Source organism: Typopeltis vanoorti, chromosome 19, assembly GCF_054136105.1.
Source record: "Typopeltis vanoorti isolate ZY-2024b chromosome 19, IOZ_Tvanoo_1.0, whole genome shotgun sequence".
NCBI classification, from domain to species: Eukaryota; Metazoa; Arthropoda; class Arachnida; order Uropygi; family Thelyphonidae; genus Typopeltis; species Typopeltis vanoorti.
In genome coordinates, this window is record NC_143567.1 from 38,315,264 (window position 1) to 38,334,772 (window position 19,509).

Genomic DNA, 19,509 nt, shown 5'->3' on the forward strand with positions numbered 1-19,509 from the left:
AACTTTGTTTGCTCTCACTGGGATAAAGGATTAAACTAAATTTATTATTATGATCTCAGGTGGTACGGTCACTTAAACCGAATGGGCGAGGAAAGATTAGCAAAACAAGTGTTTTCTGCCAGGTTGGCAGGAAAACGACCCAGAGGAAGACCAAGATATAGGTGGATTGATATGGTACAAAGTGCCTTAGACGACAGAAATATAGGATATGATAATATTGGACTCTTGACAAGTAACAGACTGATCTGGAGGAAAATTGTAGATAGGAAGTTAGTAATGATGTAAATTTTCATGTAATACTATTCATATCTTGTACACTCCTTGAAGGTACATGGCAGGAATTGGATGATGATGGAATAAAACAGAAATTAGCCAAAACACCAAACCAGCAGTATACAAGAAGTTTCAGTATTTTATTTTATTTATTTATTTTATTTTTATTGATTTGTTTTTTAAAATTTAACCCAGCTTTAGTAAGGTGGAAAAATGTAACAAAACTGGTAAGGTGGGGGTCCCACACTAAACTTGCTTGTGCGCAACAGCCTCTTGTCTATGGCGTCGAGTAGTGGGTTACAGGAAAGGAAGCTATACTCAGGCATAACTCACTACCACCCATTGTTAAAAAGCTATAGTCGATATAAAATCTTTGGGGTCTGTGACACCCCACCTTACTAATGCCGGGTTACTAGTTTAAACCATTCTGAATGCGTGAGGGAGAGAGTTAAAAAAAAAAAATAAATACACATACAAAGACATTGTCATCAATTTCCAAGGAGTGTACAGGCTACTATGACAGTACTATACAATTAAGTTAATATTATTAATCTCCAATGTGTAGTTTTTCCACAAATTACTCTATTACTTTTCAGCACTTCAATATTGTTGCTTCTAACATTTCAGACTTTCTAAATCACTTCTCACTGAATCGATCCACCTAGACCTTGGTCTTCCTCTGGGTCTTTTTTCCTGACATCTTAGCATTATGGCATCAAACATCTGTTTTGCTAATCTTACTTAATATCTTCCTTCATTTTAAATAGGATTCTGCCACTGATGCCATCTGTCCAGTCCTAATTTTTCTCAGAACTCTCATTCTGCCATCTCTAATCTTTGATCAGATGCTTTATTTCTGTCTCCTCAGATCCATAACTTTAAACTGGTTTGAACTCTGTCTTGTATACTGCTGGTTTGGTGTTTTGGCTAATTTCTGTTTTATTCCATATAAATTTATTCAGCTAGCCCCCAACATACCACTTTTGCTTATTCTGTGTCTATTTCCAGATTTAATATGCCACTTTCACTGAAAACTGTGCCTAAATAGCTGGAATATTTTACATGTTCTGTAGGTTCTCCATTGAGAATGCAGCTGAAGTTTTCTGTGTTCCTACCTGTTCCACAGTTTTGATCTTTTTATTGTTGATTTTTCAGGCCATATTTGTTGCAGTTGTTATTCAGTGTACTTAGAGAAACTTAGTGATTTGCACTTGGATGATTTTAGGAGTACATCATCTCTGTAAACAAAGAGCTAAGTTTGATATCTTCAATTCTAATATCATGTTTAATGCTTTTTTCATATAGATTAGGGATGACCAACTTGGTGCATGCACCATAAGTGTGGCCATTAGAAGTGGCCCATTAGACCTCAATGATAATAATAAAAGAAAAAGTAAGCCTATTTATACAAAAAGTATTAACTAGAAAACGATTTGTAGAAAGAAAAAAAAAGCTAAAAGCAGTAATTATTTTTAACAATTTTATTGTTTTGTGCACATCTTTTGCACATTCACTTGTTTGATCCTTGTTCCAAGCATTAGCAACAGCAGGGTGTCGCAGGTTTTTGTCAGTCAGTTTACAATCGATACTCATGTACTACAGGATTGTGCTTTGTTTGTCCTTTGTGAACATTTGCAGTTTTATACTTTTTCGAGAATTAAGCTTTGTTTTTACATTCAGTTATCCATCACATTGCAAAAGAAAAAACAGGTGATAGTAAGCGTGAATTCAGTGAACAGTGGGAAAATGAGTTCTTATTTGTAGCGAATCCACCAGGAAAACTGTTGTGTATTGTATGGGAAAACACTTGCTCACATAATAAAAGACATGACCTGAGCAACTGAAAGACCTTGTGCATGCTTGTACTTTCTTTTCTTTAGCTTTGGATGAATCTGCTGACATATGTGATGTAACCAGTTAAGCATTTTTATAACAGGAATTAGTGATAATTTTAACATTTTTGAAGAACTTGTCTTGAATCGCTTCATGGAAAAACAAGAGGACCAGACATATTTGAGAAAGTAAAATCATGCCTAGAAATTCTACAAGTAGATTCTAGTAAATACAAGTAAATATGTCATGTCTATATTAACATATTTTTCCAGGGAGTTTTTAAGGGTACAAGAGTTGTATGTCACATCTGAACTCGTATGTAAAAAAAAATTGGTGCATGGAACTTAAAAGACCACCCCTGATATACATGATGAATATGAGTGGAGATGGTATGTGCCTTGTCTTATACACCTGATTTTACTCCAAACCTTTTTCCTGTATTTCCTTCAATTCTAATTACTCACAACTTAAATATAGACTATGTATAATGTTCCATTTACCCTATACGATTGCAGTGTTTTGATAAACTTTTCTTTGATCACTTTCTCGTATGTCTTTTCCAGATCTGAAAAACTAAAGTACAGACCTTATATTCTCATGATGTCTTAGGGTTGCACTTTAAGACAAATAGTTATCTTGACATTCTCTCTTTGGCCCTTTTTGGTCTCCAAGTTTTCTCTTCCACAATTTTTCTTAGTCTCTTCTCAGGCATGGTTGCAAATTTTACCTGAATCACTAAGTAGAGAAATTCTTCTATCATACTCACAATCAGCATTATTCCCCTTTTCATAGATGGAAACTAGCTATACTCCCAATCATCTGGAATTTGGCCTTCAGACCAGGCACTCCATTGCAAAACTTTTATACTTAAATTAAAGTATCCCCGGTTAAGGTCTTGTGGAACACCATCTAATGATCCAGATGCTGCGAAACTTTGCAGGAATACATTGTGTGTCACGTGAAAGCAATATTTGAGAGAAAAACGTAGTTCCAAAATTCACCACCAGGGGATTATAAACACCAAATGCATGGAATTTGCATATCACAAGAACTTGGCAGGTGCCAGTAGGGTTTAAAAAGATGGACATTGGATTTTTCCCTTCATTCTGGTTATTAATATCATCCACAGTAGTGACACTAACCTTATCCCAACATGGTTTGCTCATGAAGTTATACTATCTAAGCAAATGCAATATTGTTGCTGCACTTTGCAAACTTTGTCACCTGAACAAATGTCAACAAAGTTCACTATTTCCATGTACTCTGTGACAAATGATTAGTCGTTTTGTCATTGGGAGTTAATCCTGGGCAGTTGCAAACCAGTCAGTTCACAACAAGTGAATAAAGTTGTGACTGCTGGAGCAAGCCATGAATAACAGTGTTATTCATGATACACTGAGAAGTTCTTTGCTGGAGTGGATTTGAACGCTGTGTTGCTGTGGATAATTTTGTGGGCAGGTGAAGCTCATTTTCACCTGAACGAACCTGTGAATACCTGCAATTGTGGGGGTATGGGATACACAAAATCTGCATGCAATCCAACAAACTCCTTTGCATTCACCCAAAGTTTACTGTCTGGTGCAGGTTCACAGCTTCATTTATCATTGGACCATTCTTCTTTGAGGACATTCACCAGTACAGTCCTATGACCTACTCAGTTACTGCTGAGAGGCATCATTATATCATAAATAATTTTGTTATGCTATAGCAGCACCTGAGCATGGATGCAGTCATTTTTGAAAATGGGATGGGATCCCTCCACACATTGGTCAATCCGTACAAGAGGTTCTTTGAAAACATTTTTAGAAGCCATGCATTTCCCACTGCATCACTGCTTCGTTCACCAGATCTGATCCCTCCCATTCTGTTCTAGCCCTTGGGATTTCTCAAAAACAGGGTTTATCAAGATCATCCTGATAAGTTGTCAGCGCTGAAAAACAGTGCTACAAAGCCGCATGTGCACAATATCAGTCCCGACCAGCTACGTTCTGCCATTGAACACACTGTGCAAAGGATGCAGTTTGTAGCATACTGGGAAAGGCAGCACATTGAACAGTACAGCCCATGAATGCATGATGGACGCGAGTAAAAATGTATTATTTATACTTGTGTAACTTTTCTCCTTACACACACAGAAAAATTACTACATCTACATTCTGTACATCATTCAAGTGCCCCCTTGGTGATGAATTTTGAAACTACTTTTTTTTTCTCTCTCTCAGATATCACTTCTGCATGACACACAATTTATTCCTGCACAGTTTTGCAGCATTTGGATCACTTGGGTGGTGCTCCACAAGGCTTTTAACAGGGATACTTTAATTCTGATCAAACTGTACATCTGTATTTCAGCATTTCTGGTCAAATATCAACTCCAGCTGCTTTCCACATTTCAGGCTTTTGATAGCTTGTTCTACTTCAAGTAATGATAAGTCCTCCTGTTTACATTCCTCTTGAATATTTTCTACCACTGTTCTGTCACTGCTTGTTTTGTTTAACAGTATTTCAAACTAATTACTCTAGATATCTGGAATATCCTTACCTTCAATTTTCATGTCAATTTTATCCTCTTTTATTTTTTTTCATTCCATTTCTAAACCTTTTCAATAGCCCACCCTCCCCAGAACATTTTGCTGTCTTCCTGATATTTATCTTATACAGTGTTTGAACAAATTAATCTGAAATTTGAACAACCCAAATTTTTGTCATGATTTTAATTTGGTTTGGTCTTTTTTCAGTTGACAATAATTTTGATTTTTGGTTTCGGCTTTGATTTTAGTTTACTATTTTGGTTGAGTGCTGCTTGTTTTTAACTGTCTCCACGATATTTATTAATGATGTAAACAAGCTTGTATTCATAGTGGTATGCCTGAGGAGTGCTTGGCTGGTGGAACAATAGAGAGTGGCTTTAGCAATAAAGAGAGGGCATGATGCAGAAAAGATGATAGTTATGGCGGATACAAATGACCTCAGTGGTAGTATAAATCGGGTAGCAAAAGATTTAAGAACATTGTTAGATATCATGAAGAAGAAAAATTACAATGGGAAAATAGTGCGTGTGCTGCTTTGTTTTGACAATTATGAGTTAAGTTAACGACTGATGATAATGAATGATATGATTGCAAGAATGTTAAAAAAAAAAGAGGTCTTGAATTTGTTGATGTCTGGAGCGTGTTTGAAGGAAAAAGACAGCTGCATGCAAGAGATGGGTTGCATCTGAACATGGAAGGGCATAAGCGATTGAAGAAGTTACTGTTTTCTGAACAGTATCTTCTGCGACAAATGATTAGTCATTTCGAAGAAACTGGCTCATTGGGAGCTAATCCTGGGCGGTTGCAAACCAGTCAGTTATGAGTTAAGTAGACGATTCTGCAATTTATTCGCAGAATAAATTGCAGAATAGAGTAGATAAAAATTGGCATATACATGCCACTACTGAAATTAGTGGCATGTATATCAGTTCTAAAGCTGGTACAAGAACTAAAGGGAATCTGCAATTTTTGTATACCAATGCAAGAAGTATTTGAAATAAGAGGGAAGAATTTTTGGCATTAGTCAGTGCAATCTCACCAAAAGTTGTAGGCATTAGTGAAACTTTGCTGTCAGCAGAAGATGTGGTCACTGGAATTGAATGTGATGGATACAGTATTTTCTGGGAGGATAGAGAAGATAGAACAGTGGAGGAGTACTATTGATGATAGCCGATGAGTTGCAACCAAAGAAAGTAGTATATGAAGATGATAGACATGTGAATGATAGTTCATTTGAGGCGGTCTGGTGTGAAATAGTGACCAATGCAACCAAATATACAGTTAGTTGCTGCTATAGGCCAGAAGGTATGGGGGGGGGGGGGGTATTGAATTCATGCATCAGCAAATTAGTGCAATGAATGCAGAGGATTATTATGGGGGATTTTAATTATCGTGATATCAGTTGGAAGGAGGAAATATCACATGGCAAAAAGTAAATGTAATTCATACATCTTCTACGAGATAATTACTTGAAACAGCACATAACTGAAGGGACAAGTGGTGTGAGAGTGTTGGACCTGGTCATTGGTTCAGAGGATATATGCATAAGTAAGGTGTCCTCGTTTCCTCCAGTTGGTGAGAGCGACCATGTGGTATTGACATGGGAGGTGGCAAAATTTGTAGATTTCTCTCTTAAGAAGGGAGTACATACAGAACTACAAGTTAGGCAATTATAACAAGCTTCGGAGTGAACTTGAAGCCATCCCATGGCAGAACATATTGCAGGGGAAAGATGTTGTTAGCAGTGCATGGGATAAAATCAGCAGGTATCTGAGGAAGGCAATATCAGATTGTGTCCCCATGGTCAGGAAGACAAACAAGGTAGGCGTTAGATGGATGAGTAGTAGTATCAAGCTTGATCTGCAAAAAAAAAAAAAGAAAATGTTATGGAGAATGTACAAGGAGAAAGACGATCAGTACACCCATGAGCAGTATAAGGCTCAAGCTAGGAAGGTTACCAGCATAGTAAGAAAAGCTAAATCAGATTATGAGAAGACCTTAGCCAAGGAGATCAAGGGTAATCCCAAAGAGTTCTTCTGCTATGTGGCAAGTAAAAGGAAGAATAACTTTAGTGGGTGCTGATGGTATTGAGGTGACAAATTCAGATGCAATAGTAGAGTTACGGAGTGATCACTTGTCAAAAGTCTATCACCCAAGTGAGGATATCTCTGTACCTGTAGCAAAAACTAATGTGAGAATTGAAGTTAAGAAATCAGAGGTACTTAGTATAATCCAAACACTGCATTTAATTTAGATGGAATATCAGCTCGGGTGTTACGTGAATGTGCAAAGGAATTGTCAACGCCTATTACTTGGTTATTTAACTTAAGTTTGAACTCTGGTATGGTCACTAGGGAGTGGAAGGTAAGGCAAAGTAGTTCCTTTGCATAAGGGCGGCTCTAAAACTGCAGTAATTAATTACATGCCAACCACCATCTCGGGAGTGGTGGTAAAAGTATTGGAAAAGTCAGTTAAAGACAAAATTCAAGAATAGGTGGATCAGGATATGATACTCTATAGGGACCAACATGGTTTTGTTAAAGGTCGATCTTGCCTTAGCAACTTATTAACTTTTTATAATAGAATGACATCTGAGTTGGACAAAGGAAACTACACAGTGGTATTTCTGGATTTTGCTAAGACTTTTGACAGGATACCCCATGGAATACTGTTGTGCAAATTGGAGCAGATGGATACTAAACTGATGATATGGATAGGAGAATGGCTCAGGGAGAGATACCAGAAGGTGATGTATGGAGGAGCAGAGTCCAGGATGAGGTAGGTGATCAGTGGTGTCCTCAGGGCCCTGTGCTTGGACCATTGTTATTTAATTTGTACATAAATGATATAGGAAATGGCTTAAAGGGAGATATTCAGTTGTTTGCTGATGGTGAAAAGTTGGGTAGTTCAATGTGGAAAAGTGTAACGTTATGCATTTTGGGATTGAAAGATTACCAGCTGTGTACTACATTGATGAAACGGTACTCCAAGAGATTGATGAGGCTAGGGACTTAGGGGTGTTGGTGGATAGGGAGATGAAGTTCAGGGAACACATTGCAAGTGGTGTCCAAGATTGTACATAGAATTACTTGGTTATTGAGGAACACACTAACATCCAGGGATAAAGAAGTTATTATTCCCTTTATAAAGTGTTGATACTTCCACATTTGGATTACTGTGCTCAGGTCTGGTCACCTGGATTCCTTGGAGATGAGGAGGTTGTGGAAAGGGTTCAGAGGAGAATGACTAGGTTGGTGAGTGATGTAAAAAATGCTCCCTACATTGATAGATTGAGAGCTTGTGGATTGCAGAGATTGGTTGATAGGCAGAGAAGAGGGGATATGATAGAGACATTTAAATTACTAAAAGGTTTTTATAAGGTTGATGCAGGGGAAATGTTTCAGCTGTATGATAGTGATGGAAGAACAAGAGGTCATCCCTGGAAATTAAGGAAAAGTGTGGTTAACACGGGTGTGAGAATGAGGGTTTTTCACCTGGAGGGTGGTGAATGAGTGGAATGCATTGCCTGACTCAGTTGTGAGCCCTTCGTCTGTAAATGAATTCGAGAAGAGATATGATATTGTTTTGATAGTTTGGGTCTCTCGTGCGATGAGTCTACTGACTCCATAGAGATACCCGTAATAATAATAATAATAGTGTTTTATTTAGTTTGTAGCTATAAAATGGATACATCTCCAAAAGTATTCAAAAATATGTACTCTTTCTCAGCACACATCCATGACTCAAAGATATATTGCCATTGAGAATGGTGTTGGCTGTTAATGCAATTTTAAAGTGGTTTAGGGAGAGAGAGATATTTTCTCCTGACAGAAAAGGAAAATGTGGCCAAACAAGGAAAACTAAACTTACTCAAGATTATTTGCTAGTTAGGAAAAGCAAAATGAATCCAAGATTGTCTGTTGTGGACTTAGAGATTTGGCAGCTAGTGGGATTAATGTTTCTGACATGACAGTCCATCGAAGATTGTTGGAAGCATGGAGGGACTGCCCACAGACAAAAAAATAAACAACCATTGATGAAGGCTATTCAGAAAAAGAGGCTCCAGTGGGCAAAAATGCACAAAGATTGGACTGTTGAGAAGTGGAAGAAGGTCAATATTCTCAGATGAGAGCCATTTCTTTGACCAAGGAGGGTAAGTACCCTATGTTTGCAAATCGGTGGCTGAGAAGACTTCTTCTGTCCATCTTCAACAAGCTCCTAAACACTCAGCTGAAAACATGTTCTGGGGTTGTTTTACATGTGACTGTCCAGGATCACTTGTGCCTGTTGACAGTATGATGAAAAGTGACCATTACATAAAAATATTGGAGAAAGGAGTGGTCCTACAGATCCAGAAAGACAAAGAACTCGTCTTCCAACTGGATCTTGCCTCATGCCACACTTCAAAAAAAAAAAGTGAAAGAGTTCTTCAAAAATAACAACATCCAATTGTTTCGGTGGCTAATTAACTCTCTGACATTAACCCAATGGAAAATTTGTGGGCCATAGTGAAAACGAGACTTGGAAAATTAAATTATAATACAAACAACTTAATACAATACATTATAAAAGTATGGTTTCAAGATTCAGAAATAAGAAAAATGTGTTCTACGTTGGTAGAGTCCATGTCTACGCATATTAATGAACTCATTAGGAACAGAGGATTACATATAAATTATTAGGTAAAGTTGCAGTTTTAATTTTTATATTTCTTGCGAAATTAAAATATTTCTTTGAAATGTGAGTGTTCGGATTAATTTGTTCACTACTAGATATATTCTTACTGAAGTCTTCCCATGACTTTAGCTACTTTTACACATAGCTTAGCTCTCTTACAGTTTTCTCTAGATTCTTTTAGGGTATCTGCCAACTTATTTCCTAGGAGCTTTCAGTATGCTTTCTTTTTTCCAGAACTGCTTCTTTAGCTTGTGTCCACCATGGTGATCTTATTTTTCTCTCCTTGCAGACAATTTTAAAAGTTTCTTTCATATTGTTATTTTGAATGTGATATTTATTTTTACCCTACTCGGCACTAAGAGAGGTCACTTCCAATTTCAAATCCTCTCTACACTCTTGTATGAATGTGGTCTGAAAAGTTCATGGCCTCGACCATAGATGGCAACACTATCGGCAAGATTTTTTTTTCCCCTAAGTTGGTACAGCTGTCATAAGCATCCATGTGAAATTGCAAATCATTCTATCAAGTAGTTTGTTTTATGCAGCTGTCTGAAGCAAAAGTGTTGTCTGTATCCCTTGAAATGGATGAAATTGAGTATCATGTGGTTATAAAATTTTTTGTAAAAGATGGTTTAATGCCAAAAGAAATTCATTCGAAGTTCGTAAAAGTTTAAGGGCACTCTTTTCCTTCATTTTCATCAATTAAGAAATGGGCTGCTGAGTTTAAATATGGCCGTACTAGCCTTGAAGATGATCCATGTGAAGGACATCCAAAAAGTGTAACACCACCAGAAATCATTGATCAAATGCACGATATGGTATTGGATGACCGGCGAGTCAAAGTGCGTGAAATTGCTGAGACTATAGGCATCTCAAAAGGACGTAGGATATATTTTGCATGAAGAATTGTAAATTCATCAGGACAAACCTGCCCATAAAGGTGTTTTGGCAATGGGAAAATTAAGGGATCTGCACTATGAATTGTTGGAACATCCACCCTATTCCCGAGATTTGGCTCCCTCTGACTTCTATCTCTTCCCAAACTAAAACTCTTCTTTGATGGTCAGCGTTTTTCTTCGAATCAAGAGGTGATTGCAGCTGTAGAGGGGTATTTTGCAGATCTTACTGAGAACCACTACATGGATGGGATAATGCACTGGAGTATCACTGGAATAAATGTATTAGTCTTGAGGGAGATTATTTTGAAGAATAAAAATCATTTTGAAATTATAAATTCGTTTCTTCATTGTTAGGCCGAGAACTTTTCAGACCACCCCCCGTAAGTGTTTTGGAGACTATTCTGTTAGTTTATTCACACAAATTGGATTAGTAATTATTAATACTGTATTATATTACTTTGCATTAATAATTAAGAATCAAATTTGTGTGTGAATTCTGTGAATGAAGCTAACAACCTTTAAAACATTTTAATGCACTACTGCATGCATACACATAAGCAATAGGGTGTGTGATTAATGGACAAGTAGTTAAATCCAACTTACGTAAAATTTGAGCTAAGTTAGGTAAAGTTTGCAGAACATAACTCTTATGCGAGTCAGAGGCTTCCTGCACTTTTGATTTTCACTCCCAGGAAACTTGAAGTAGTAACACAGTCATACATACATAAAGAAAGAAGAAACATTATGAAAACAAAATCGGAACATCTCCATAGGACCTGCTATCAGAAGTTAAATAAAAGCCGGAAAGACTTCCAGCCTAGAACAATGTTATAGGAATATGGAGGGCATAATTCCGAGTGGGAATGAAAGGATACTAGAAAGATAGGTAGATCATTTTGATGAACTGTTAAATACTAATATATCTGATCAACTGGATGACATGGATAAAATAGTCAAACAGAAGTTCTTGAAACAGTTGAACCAATTCCAACAATTGCTAAAGTGAACCAGCTATTACAAAACTTAACAATAAGGTCCTAGGAATAAATATGATACAATGAATTAATAAAAAATGCAGTTACAGAATATTTCAGGTAGGTGTGTCAACTTATAACCAAAATCTGGATTAAAGAAACAATTCCAATTGAGTGGAATTAGAGTATAATATAATATGCCCTATATATAAGAAAGGTGATATAATAATCTGTTCTACCTATAGTGGAATCAATTTATTATATTCTACCTATAATATTTTCCCTGACATATTCTATTCAAGAGACTTTATCCTTATGTAGAGAATGCTATTGATGATTATCAGTGTGGATTCCGTGAGGATCTACAAATGATCAGGTTTTAGCTATATGCCAGATACTTGAAAAATGCAATCTGTTTGGAATTGAAACACACCATCCCTTCATAGATTTTAGAGCTACATACAACAGCATACAGATCTAATTTATTTGTTGCAATGAAGGAACTACAGATACCTCAGAAACTTATTACCTTAAAGCTACAATGAGAAACACTCAATGTCAGATTAAAATTCAAAACCTCTGATCTAATACATATAAAAAATGGTGTTCGACAAGGGGATGCCTTAGCTTGCTTATTGTTGAATGAAATTATTTTTGCTTGTAAAGGTTTCCAGAAATCCTTACCAGCATCTCGCTGGTATTAATACAAGAGGAACTATCTTCTACAAGTCTATACAAGTTCTGGCATATGCAGACGATATTATAGAAAGGATACAAAAAAAGCAATGAAAGAAACTTTTAACAATTTAGAAATGGCAGCAAAAAAGATGCATCTTCAAATTAACCAAGAAAAAACAAAATATATAACAAGAAAAACTTGTGATGATGATCTTCTCAAATTGAAATTGGGTCCTATAAATTTGAAACTATATATAGTTTTATAAACCTGGGATCAGAAGGTAATTATAAAAATTACATCAATGTTTAGATTAACAAATGCATTCTTTCTGCAAATAAATGCCTCTGTGGACTTAGAAAAAACTTAGTTTTTTTTTTATCTCAAGAAAAACAAAAATAACTATGTACAAAGTGCTTATAAGACCAGTATTAACTTTCATTCCTCTGAAAACTGTGTATTATCAATGGCAGATGAAAGATGATTGTTAGGTCTATTTGAAAGAAAAGTTCTTGGACATATTTTGTGAGCAATACAAGAGAATGGGATGCAAAGAAAAAGATACAATTATGAATTGTACAGATTTAATGAGCCAGGCATTACTAAGTACATTAAAATCAATAGATGAGGTGCTTAAGGGTGCTAAAATCAATAGTTGGGGTACTTAAGGGTCGAAGCTATACAACTGCGAGGAGACCTCCACATAGCCTTTAAAGGAATGCAGCTACCGACCAGGTCGGAATACCTACCTGGTCAGTATTTCGACCAGAAGGTTAGAAGCCCTGGTCAGTATTCTGACTTAATGTCCAATCCTCACCTTCTCGTGGTGCACTCTGTTAGGTATCTACCTGGATAACGAATAAGCATGGGCTTGCAATTTGGGATTTAGCCGACCAAATTATATTCTTATTGGCCTAAACCAAAATATAGAATGATGGTACAATATGACAGAATTTCATACTGGCTGGAGCATCTCTTGGTTAAGCAAGTCCCCTGTTGCTTTTGCCAGGGAACCAGGGCAAACAGCGAAAAGTCAGTTACTGAAACATATCCTAAAACCCATCCTAACTCAACATCATCATCAGAGTTCAAGATCAACATAAGAAACCTGAATGACAAAGAAATGGAGCTAGTTGAGGAATTGGATAAGTACCAGATTGACATAATAGGGGTGACTGAAACAAAAATGGCAAAAAATGGTGAGATCTTTCTGAGCAATAAATACAAATGTTATATTCAGGCAATGAAAATCAAGGAAAAGAAGGAGCAGTCATAGTATTCAACACTAAATACGAGGCTAATCTTCTTGAATGGCAAGCAGTCTCAAGTAGAGTGATGTGGGCAAAAATGAGAATTGGGGGAATGGACAATGAGACTTATCTGTGCCTATGGTCCCATAGAAAGTTCTACTAAGGTAGAAGTGGAAGAATTTTTTGAGGCTTTAGAGAAAGCAACTGACACAGTGAAAAAGGAAAAATTGGTCCTTGTTTGGGGATCTAAATAGCAGAGTAGGAAATGATTGTCAGACATACAAAAATATATCAGGAAAATTTGGAGAAAAGAGCAAACACAATGTTCCAACATAAAAATGCACACAAATTAACATGGAGAGAAAAGGCAAGGAATAAGAAAAGTCTCATTAAATATGTTATTGTGGATAGTGATGTTTTCTCCCTACTGCAGGACATCAGAGTGTACAGAGGAGTTGAAATTGGAAGTGATCACCATTTGGTCTTGAGAAGGATAAAATTGAATTTCATATTGAAAAGAATAACATGTGAGAAAGGTTTAAAGTGAATAAAAGTTCAGCAGTTCTCAGATGTGAACTGTAGACTAAAATACACAAATATTATTCATTAAAAAATTAAAGAGTTTGAGAGCAGGAACCAAACCTTGGAGATTCAGTGGCAAGCCCTCAAGAAAACACTGATTGATTCAGCCAGAGAGGCATGGGGTGAGATCGTCTCTAAGGATAGAAAATCAGAACTCCATGGTGGACAGGAAGTTAGAGGCAGTGAAAGAAAAGAAGAAAGCATATCAAAAGTTTCTGGCAAATAAGTCAACTTGTGCTCTTAGAGAATACAGAGACAAATGTAAGAAAGCTAAACACTGTAAAACTAGCTAAGCAAAAGTCATGGGAGGACTTTGGTAAGAATATTGAAAATAAATATCAAGAATGTTTCAAGATATGCTGAAGTTTGTTGAAGAAGCTTAGAAATAGAGAAAAGAGTGCTGTAAAAGGAATTAGAGATGATAAAGGTAACATGAAAACAGGAGCAAAGATATCCTTCAAGTATGGAGTAATTACTTCGAAAAATTACTAAACGAAACAAACAGTGATGACAGCACAGTGGTAAAAATACACTGACCAGGCATGCAGTCAGGAATACATATCCATACCTGAAGTAGAAAAAGCCATCAAAAGCCTGAAATATGGAAAGGCAGCAGGAGTAGATGATATTCAACCAGAAATGCTCAAGTATGGAGGTAAAAAGTCTTACAGTGGCTGCACTGCATAGTTCAGAAGGCCTGGACAGAGTGACGAATTCCAGATGATTAAAGTAGAGCTCTCATAGTACCCATATATAAAAAAAAAAGGGAAATAAAACTGAATGTGAGAATTACAGAGGTATTTCTCTGAGCGTTCCTGGTAAATATATGCAAGTGTACTTGAGATATGGTTGAGAAGGATTGTGGAAGAGAAGCTTGGTGAAAAACAAGCTGGATTCAGGCCAAATAGAGGCTGTCACAGGATCAGATTTTCACTTTACAACAAATAATTGAGAGATCATGGGAATATAACAAAGATCTGTATTTTTTATCCATAGTTTAACTCCTGCTTCATCCATCCAGCCATTCTCATGAACATGGACAAAAACGTTTCTTGGAATTTTGATCTTTGGCATTGGTTTTCTTTTAAAAATTATCATAGGTTTTAATTTAGGACCATCAGCTATACAAGCAAGTACAACTGTGAAACAGCATTTTTCATGTCCAGTTGTTTTTGAAGAAATAGTTTTAGATCCTTTCAATTCTACTGTTCTATTCTCGATCATGTCAAACATAATTGGAGTTTCATCCATATTTCCGATTTGAGACAATAAATAATTTTTTTGCTTTCTTTTAGCAATTATAAATTTGAAAACTTAATAACTTATCATCCAAATCCTTTGGCAGCTTCTGTGTGATTTTCGTTTTTAGTCGAAGCACTAAATTTTTCCTTTCCATAAACCGTCTACACCAACTCACTGTAGCTTTGAAGTTTTCGCTGTCCTTTTTATTTGCTTTGTCCCACTTCAAAGCAAATAAACGAATATTATTTCTTATTATAATGAGTTCATTTTGGCGATTTTTGCAACATTATTTTCCGGAATAGGCCACTTACAAATTCCTTTCTGTGATGCGCACTTATTTTTTGGCATTTTTATTATTAAAGTTTCATTTTTTCTCCAATCGTGAACTAGTTTTTGGTTTTACTCTGAACTGATGTGCAGCAACACAATTAGTATTTTCTTTTGCAAATTTAATCACTTTGTACTTAAAACTCGCGTCATATTTCATTCTTTTAAAAGGAGCCATTGCACTTTAGTTCACTATTGCTCAACTGGTCAGTACGAAAAAGAAATTTTTCAAGTCGACTTATATGTCAGGTCAACTTGTATGCCAGAATATACGGTATATTAGGTATATTTAATTGAATCCAAATATATTGGATTCAATGAAAACTCAATCAGCAGAAATATATTATAAAACACTAATAATTCTAAGAAAAAAACACAGTAGAACAGATTAAAATTGCCTGTTTTGTAGGAGGGTTTTATTATTTAGCCTCCAAATCCAATTTAAAAAATAAAAATGTCTTCATGCAGTCATCCATTCTAATGAATTTTTCTATTACATATGTTTAAAGGCCTTGCTTTCCAAAGTTTTCAGAATTGATTTTCATAGCCTTGCAGAACAGTTCACTATCATTTCCCAGTGCATTTCTGTGTAATTGAAATATACTTCATCTTATGCTCAAGATGAATAAAAGTGTTGCTCAAGAGTAATTTATGTGATGCTGTCTTCAAGTTATGTTATAAACTCAAACACATGTATTTCATTTCTAAATTATTTGTATTGTCTTAATTTTGGCTAACTTATTTAAAAACTGAATGCTTAAAGTTTTTTTTTTTTTTTTTTAATCTGTTGAATGTTTATCAAATGGTAAAGTTTTTCAGAAGTCATTTGAACAAATATTTGCAAACTTAAATGTGATTATTTCAAATATCCATTTTAAGAAAAGTAATTTGTACTTTGAACAGCACCAGCACTTTATGATATTCAACTCGCATTTACAAAAGAATCAGCAGAACCCACTTTTTCTAATATCCTGTTTGGCAGAAAATTAGAGGCTGAGATGTATTTGAGAAAAATTCCTCTGGATGAAATTCCTACAGATTCTCTAGAAGAATGTGCAGAATGGTTATATCAGTGTTATCAGCAAAAGGTATCAATTCCTTAATAGTTAAAATTTGTATTAACTTTTCTGTTAGTCAGTCTCTTATTGAACTCATATGAAATGTTTATTTTACAGGAACACTGTAATGAACTTCCTATAGAATAACATTGAAATAACTGTCCAGCCAACACCATAACTGGGTGGATTTGGCTGTACAGTAATTTTTAGTGAATGAATTTACTATGTTGTTGTTATAGAGTTGATTGTAAATTGTAATTGGTTTTGTGGTGTGTGCAGGACTATTTATATTTGTAGGATTCCCCACCCCCAAACACCTGTATAGCATTGAATTCCTCAGTATTGCTTGATATTTATATCTTCAGCTAAGTAGGTACTGGAAGAAAAGAACATGGTTTATAATGAATTTGTATGAAATAATAATTTACTTATTAAAAATGTCTTAAAAAGGAATGAATTGTCAGCTGCATTAAAAAAAAAAAAAAAAAAAATCGGCAACACTATATAAAATCTGGATAACTTTATCATTCCTTAAATCAAAATATTAGTAGCTTTTCCAGAAACTCAGGTTTTTCATCTCACAAAGCAGGCAAATATCAGAATGCACAATTTATGAACGGTACAGATAGCATTTATCATTTTATCATAAGCAGTGTCAGGTTTCTAAGAAAGCCAAGGTTTTGAGCCTAATGTAAAAGGGAAGATAGGAAATTAATAATAATTTAAGTTTCTTTTAGAATTGAAGTAGATCTCATTTCATTGTCCTCTTTTCTGTAATTGTCATTAACTTCTGATTCGTAGTCTGTTTTTGTTATGAATGTTCATTGCTAATTAACTGAAATATCCCAGATGTATCTGCTAGAAATTACTTAACACTAAATCTCCCAGCTCAATTATCACTTTTCTGGAATGAGTAAATGTGCAGGCTGTTTGGGATTTGCAGTGTTAACCAGTCAAACTGCTTTTCTGCTTTAGTTGAAAATGTGTGTTTGGTTTGTTGAGGTGTCAACTAGGGATATCCCTGAGTTACTGAGTTAAACAAACTATGCCTCCTACTATTTCATCAGCCACCCACGATGAACATGGGGGGGGGGGGGGGAGCCAGCTACTAGAATAGCTTCAGCAGAATTATTATTGCTTGAGTAACCTCGTGGAATCAGTAGACTCATCACAGGATGTTTACACTAACCATTATTTACATAATACCTATCATACCTCTATTTCTTTTACTTATTCACTGACAAAGCACTCACTGTTGATTGTCACTGATTTAATAACATCCTCGCCATGTTGTTTTATCTATTAACTGTATTGTAATAATTATCATATTTCCTATTACCCAATTTTTGTAGCCCACAAACCTTTTGATCTGTTCTCAGAGGAAGCATTCCTTAGATGTCACCATTTTGTTCACTTACCTCTGGATCCACTCTCTCACTACTTCCTCATCCCCAAGGAACTCAGGCCACCACCTTTGTGTACAGTGGTCCAGATGAGTCCATGTTAAAGCCTTATAAAAAAAGGGAGGACTTCATTTTTCTCTCTCTCTCTCTCTCTCTCTCACTCACACACACACACACACACACTCCTGGTGTAGATACAATGAGATAACCACTCTTGTAACATGTCTATGAACTTCAATTTCCTGCAGTTCATTTGTCAGTGTAGTACACAGCTTATAATCACTCATTCCAAAGTGCATAATCCATGTTAAAGAGGACATCACTTTACCATATTAACTTACACCATTAATCCTTACCCATACTGTCAGTCTATTTAAATCATCCTACAGGATCTCTGCATCACCATTATTTACTATTGCTCTACTCAGCTATGCATCATATTTCCCCTCAAATAATTTCCTATATCATTAGTTTACAAATTCAAGTATCAATGCTGGTGGAAGAATTATGTAAATACCATCATCATCATCATCAAATTCCTGCCATGTACCCTCAAGGGGTGTACAGGATATGATAGTACTACATGAAAAAAATTACATCATTATTAATTTCCTATCTACAATTTTCCTCCAAATCAGTCTGTTACTTGTCAAGACTCCAACATTATCAGATCTTATATTTCTATCGTCTAAAGCACTTTGTATCGTATCAATCCACCTATATCTTGGCCTTCCTCTGGGTCGTTTTGCTGCCACCCTGGCAGAGAACACTTGTTTTGCTAATCTTTCCTCGCCCATTCTATTTAAGTGACCATACCACCTGAGATTAGCTCTGCTAACGCATTCCTGGATGCTGACGATGTCAAGTTCTTTCCTAATATCCTCATTTTTAATATGATATTGCCATTGTTGCCATCTGTTCACGCCTATAATCTTTCTCAGGACTCTCATATCTGTGGTCTCTAGTCTTTGGTCAAGTGTTTTACTTCTGACCCAGCTCTCAGATCCATAAGTTAAAACTGGTTTGAACACTATCTTGTATACAGCTAATTTAGTGTTCCGACTAATTTCTCTCTTATTCCATATGAATTTATTCAATTGACTTCCCACCATACCAGCTTTGCTGATTCTGTTGTCTATTTCTATATTTAATTTACCATCTTCAGTAAAAATCGTGCCTAAATAGCTGAAATGTTTTACTTGTTCCACAGGTTCTCCATTCACAACACAGTTGACATTTTCAATGATTCTGCCTATTTTCATTGTCTTTGTCTTTTTATTGCTGACCTTCATACCATATCTATTACAACAGCTATTCAATTTAGTCAGAGAATCTTGCAGACTTGTAGCAGATTTATTTAGAAGTATAACATCATCTGCATAAAGCAGAGAGCTGACATTAACATCTCCAATTTTGATATCATGTTTAATACCACTTTCCTTCATAATGTGATCCATATAGATAATGAATAACAGAGGGGATAATGTACATCCTTGTCTCACACCAGATTTAACATTAAACCATCTTCCTGTACTTCCTTCAATTCTGACTGCTGACTTACAACTCAAATAAAGACTAAGTATTGCTTGGTATAATGCCCCATTCACACCATATAACTGCAGCATATTGAATAGCTTCTCTCTTGGCACCTTGTCATATGCCTTTTCCAGATCGACAAAACTTAAATACAGATCTTTGTTATATTCCCATGCTTTCTCGACTATTTGTCGTAAAGTGAAGATCTGATCCTGACAGCCTCTATTTGGCCTGAATCCAGCTTGTTC

The 19,509-nt window shown here is 35.8% G+C and overlaps 1 protein-coding gene across 4 annotated transcripts in view; it reads left to right on the forward strand.

Annotated features, from left to right (window-relative positions):
- Positions 1-19,509, forward strand: part of LOC150096005 (1-acyl-sn-glycerol-3-phosphate acyltransferase gamma-like) — a 172,751-nt gene that overhangs the window by 129,274 nt on the left and 23,968 nt on the right. For all 4 annotated transcript variants that reach the window (XM_090409114.1, XM_090409113.1, XM_090409112.1 and 1 more), the window contains exon 6: positions 16,168-16,352. In XM_090409114.1, coding sequence (XP_090265240.1) covers positions 16,168-16,352 — 185 coding nt within the window. The remainder of the gene's footprint in view (positions 1-16,167; positions 16,353-19,509) is intronic.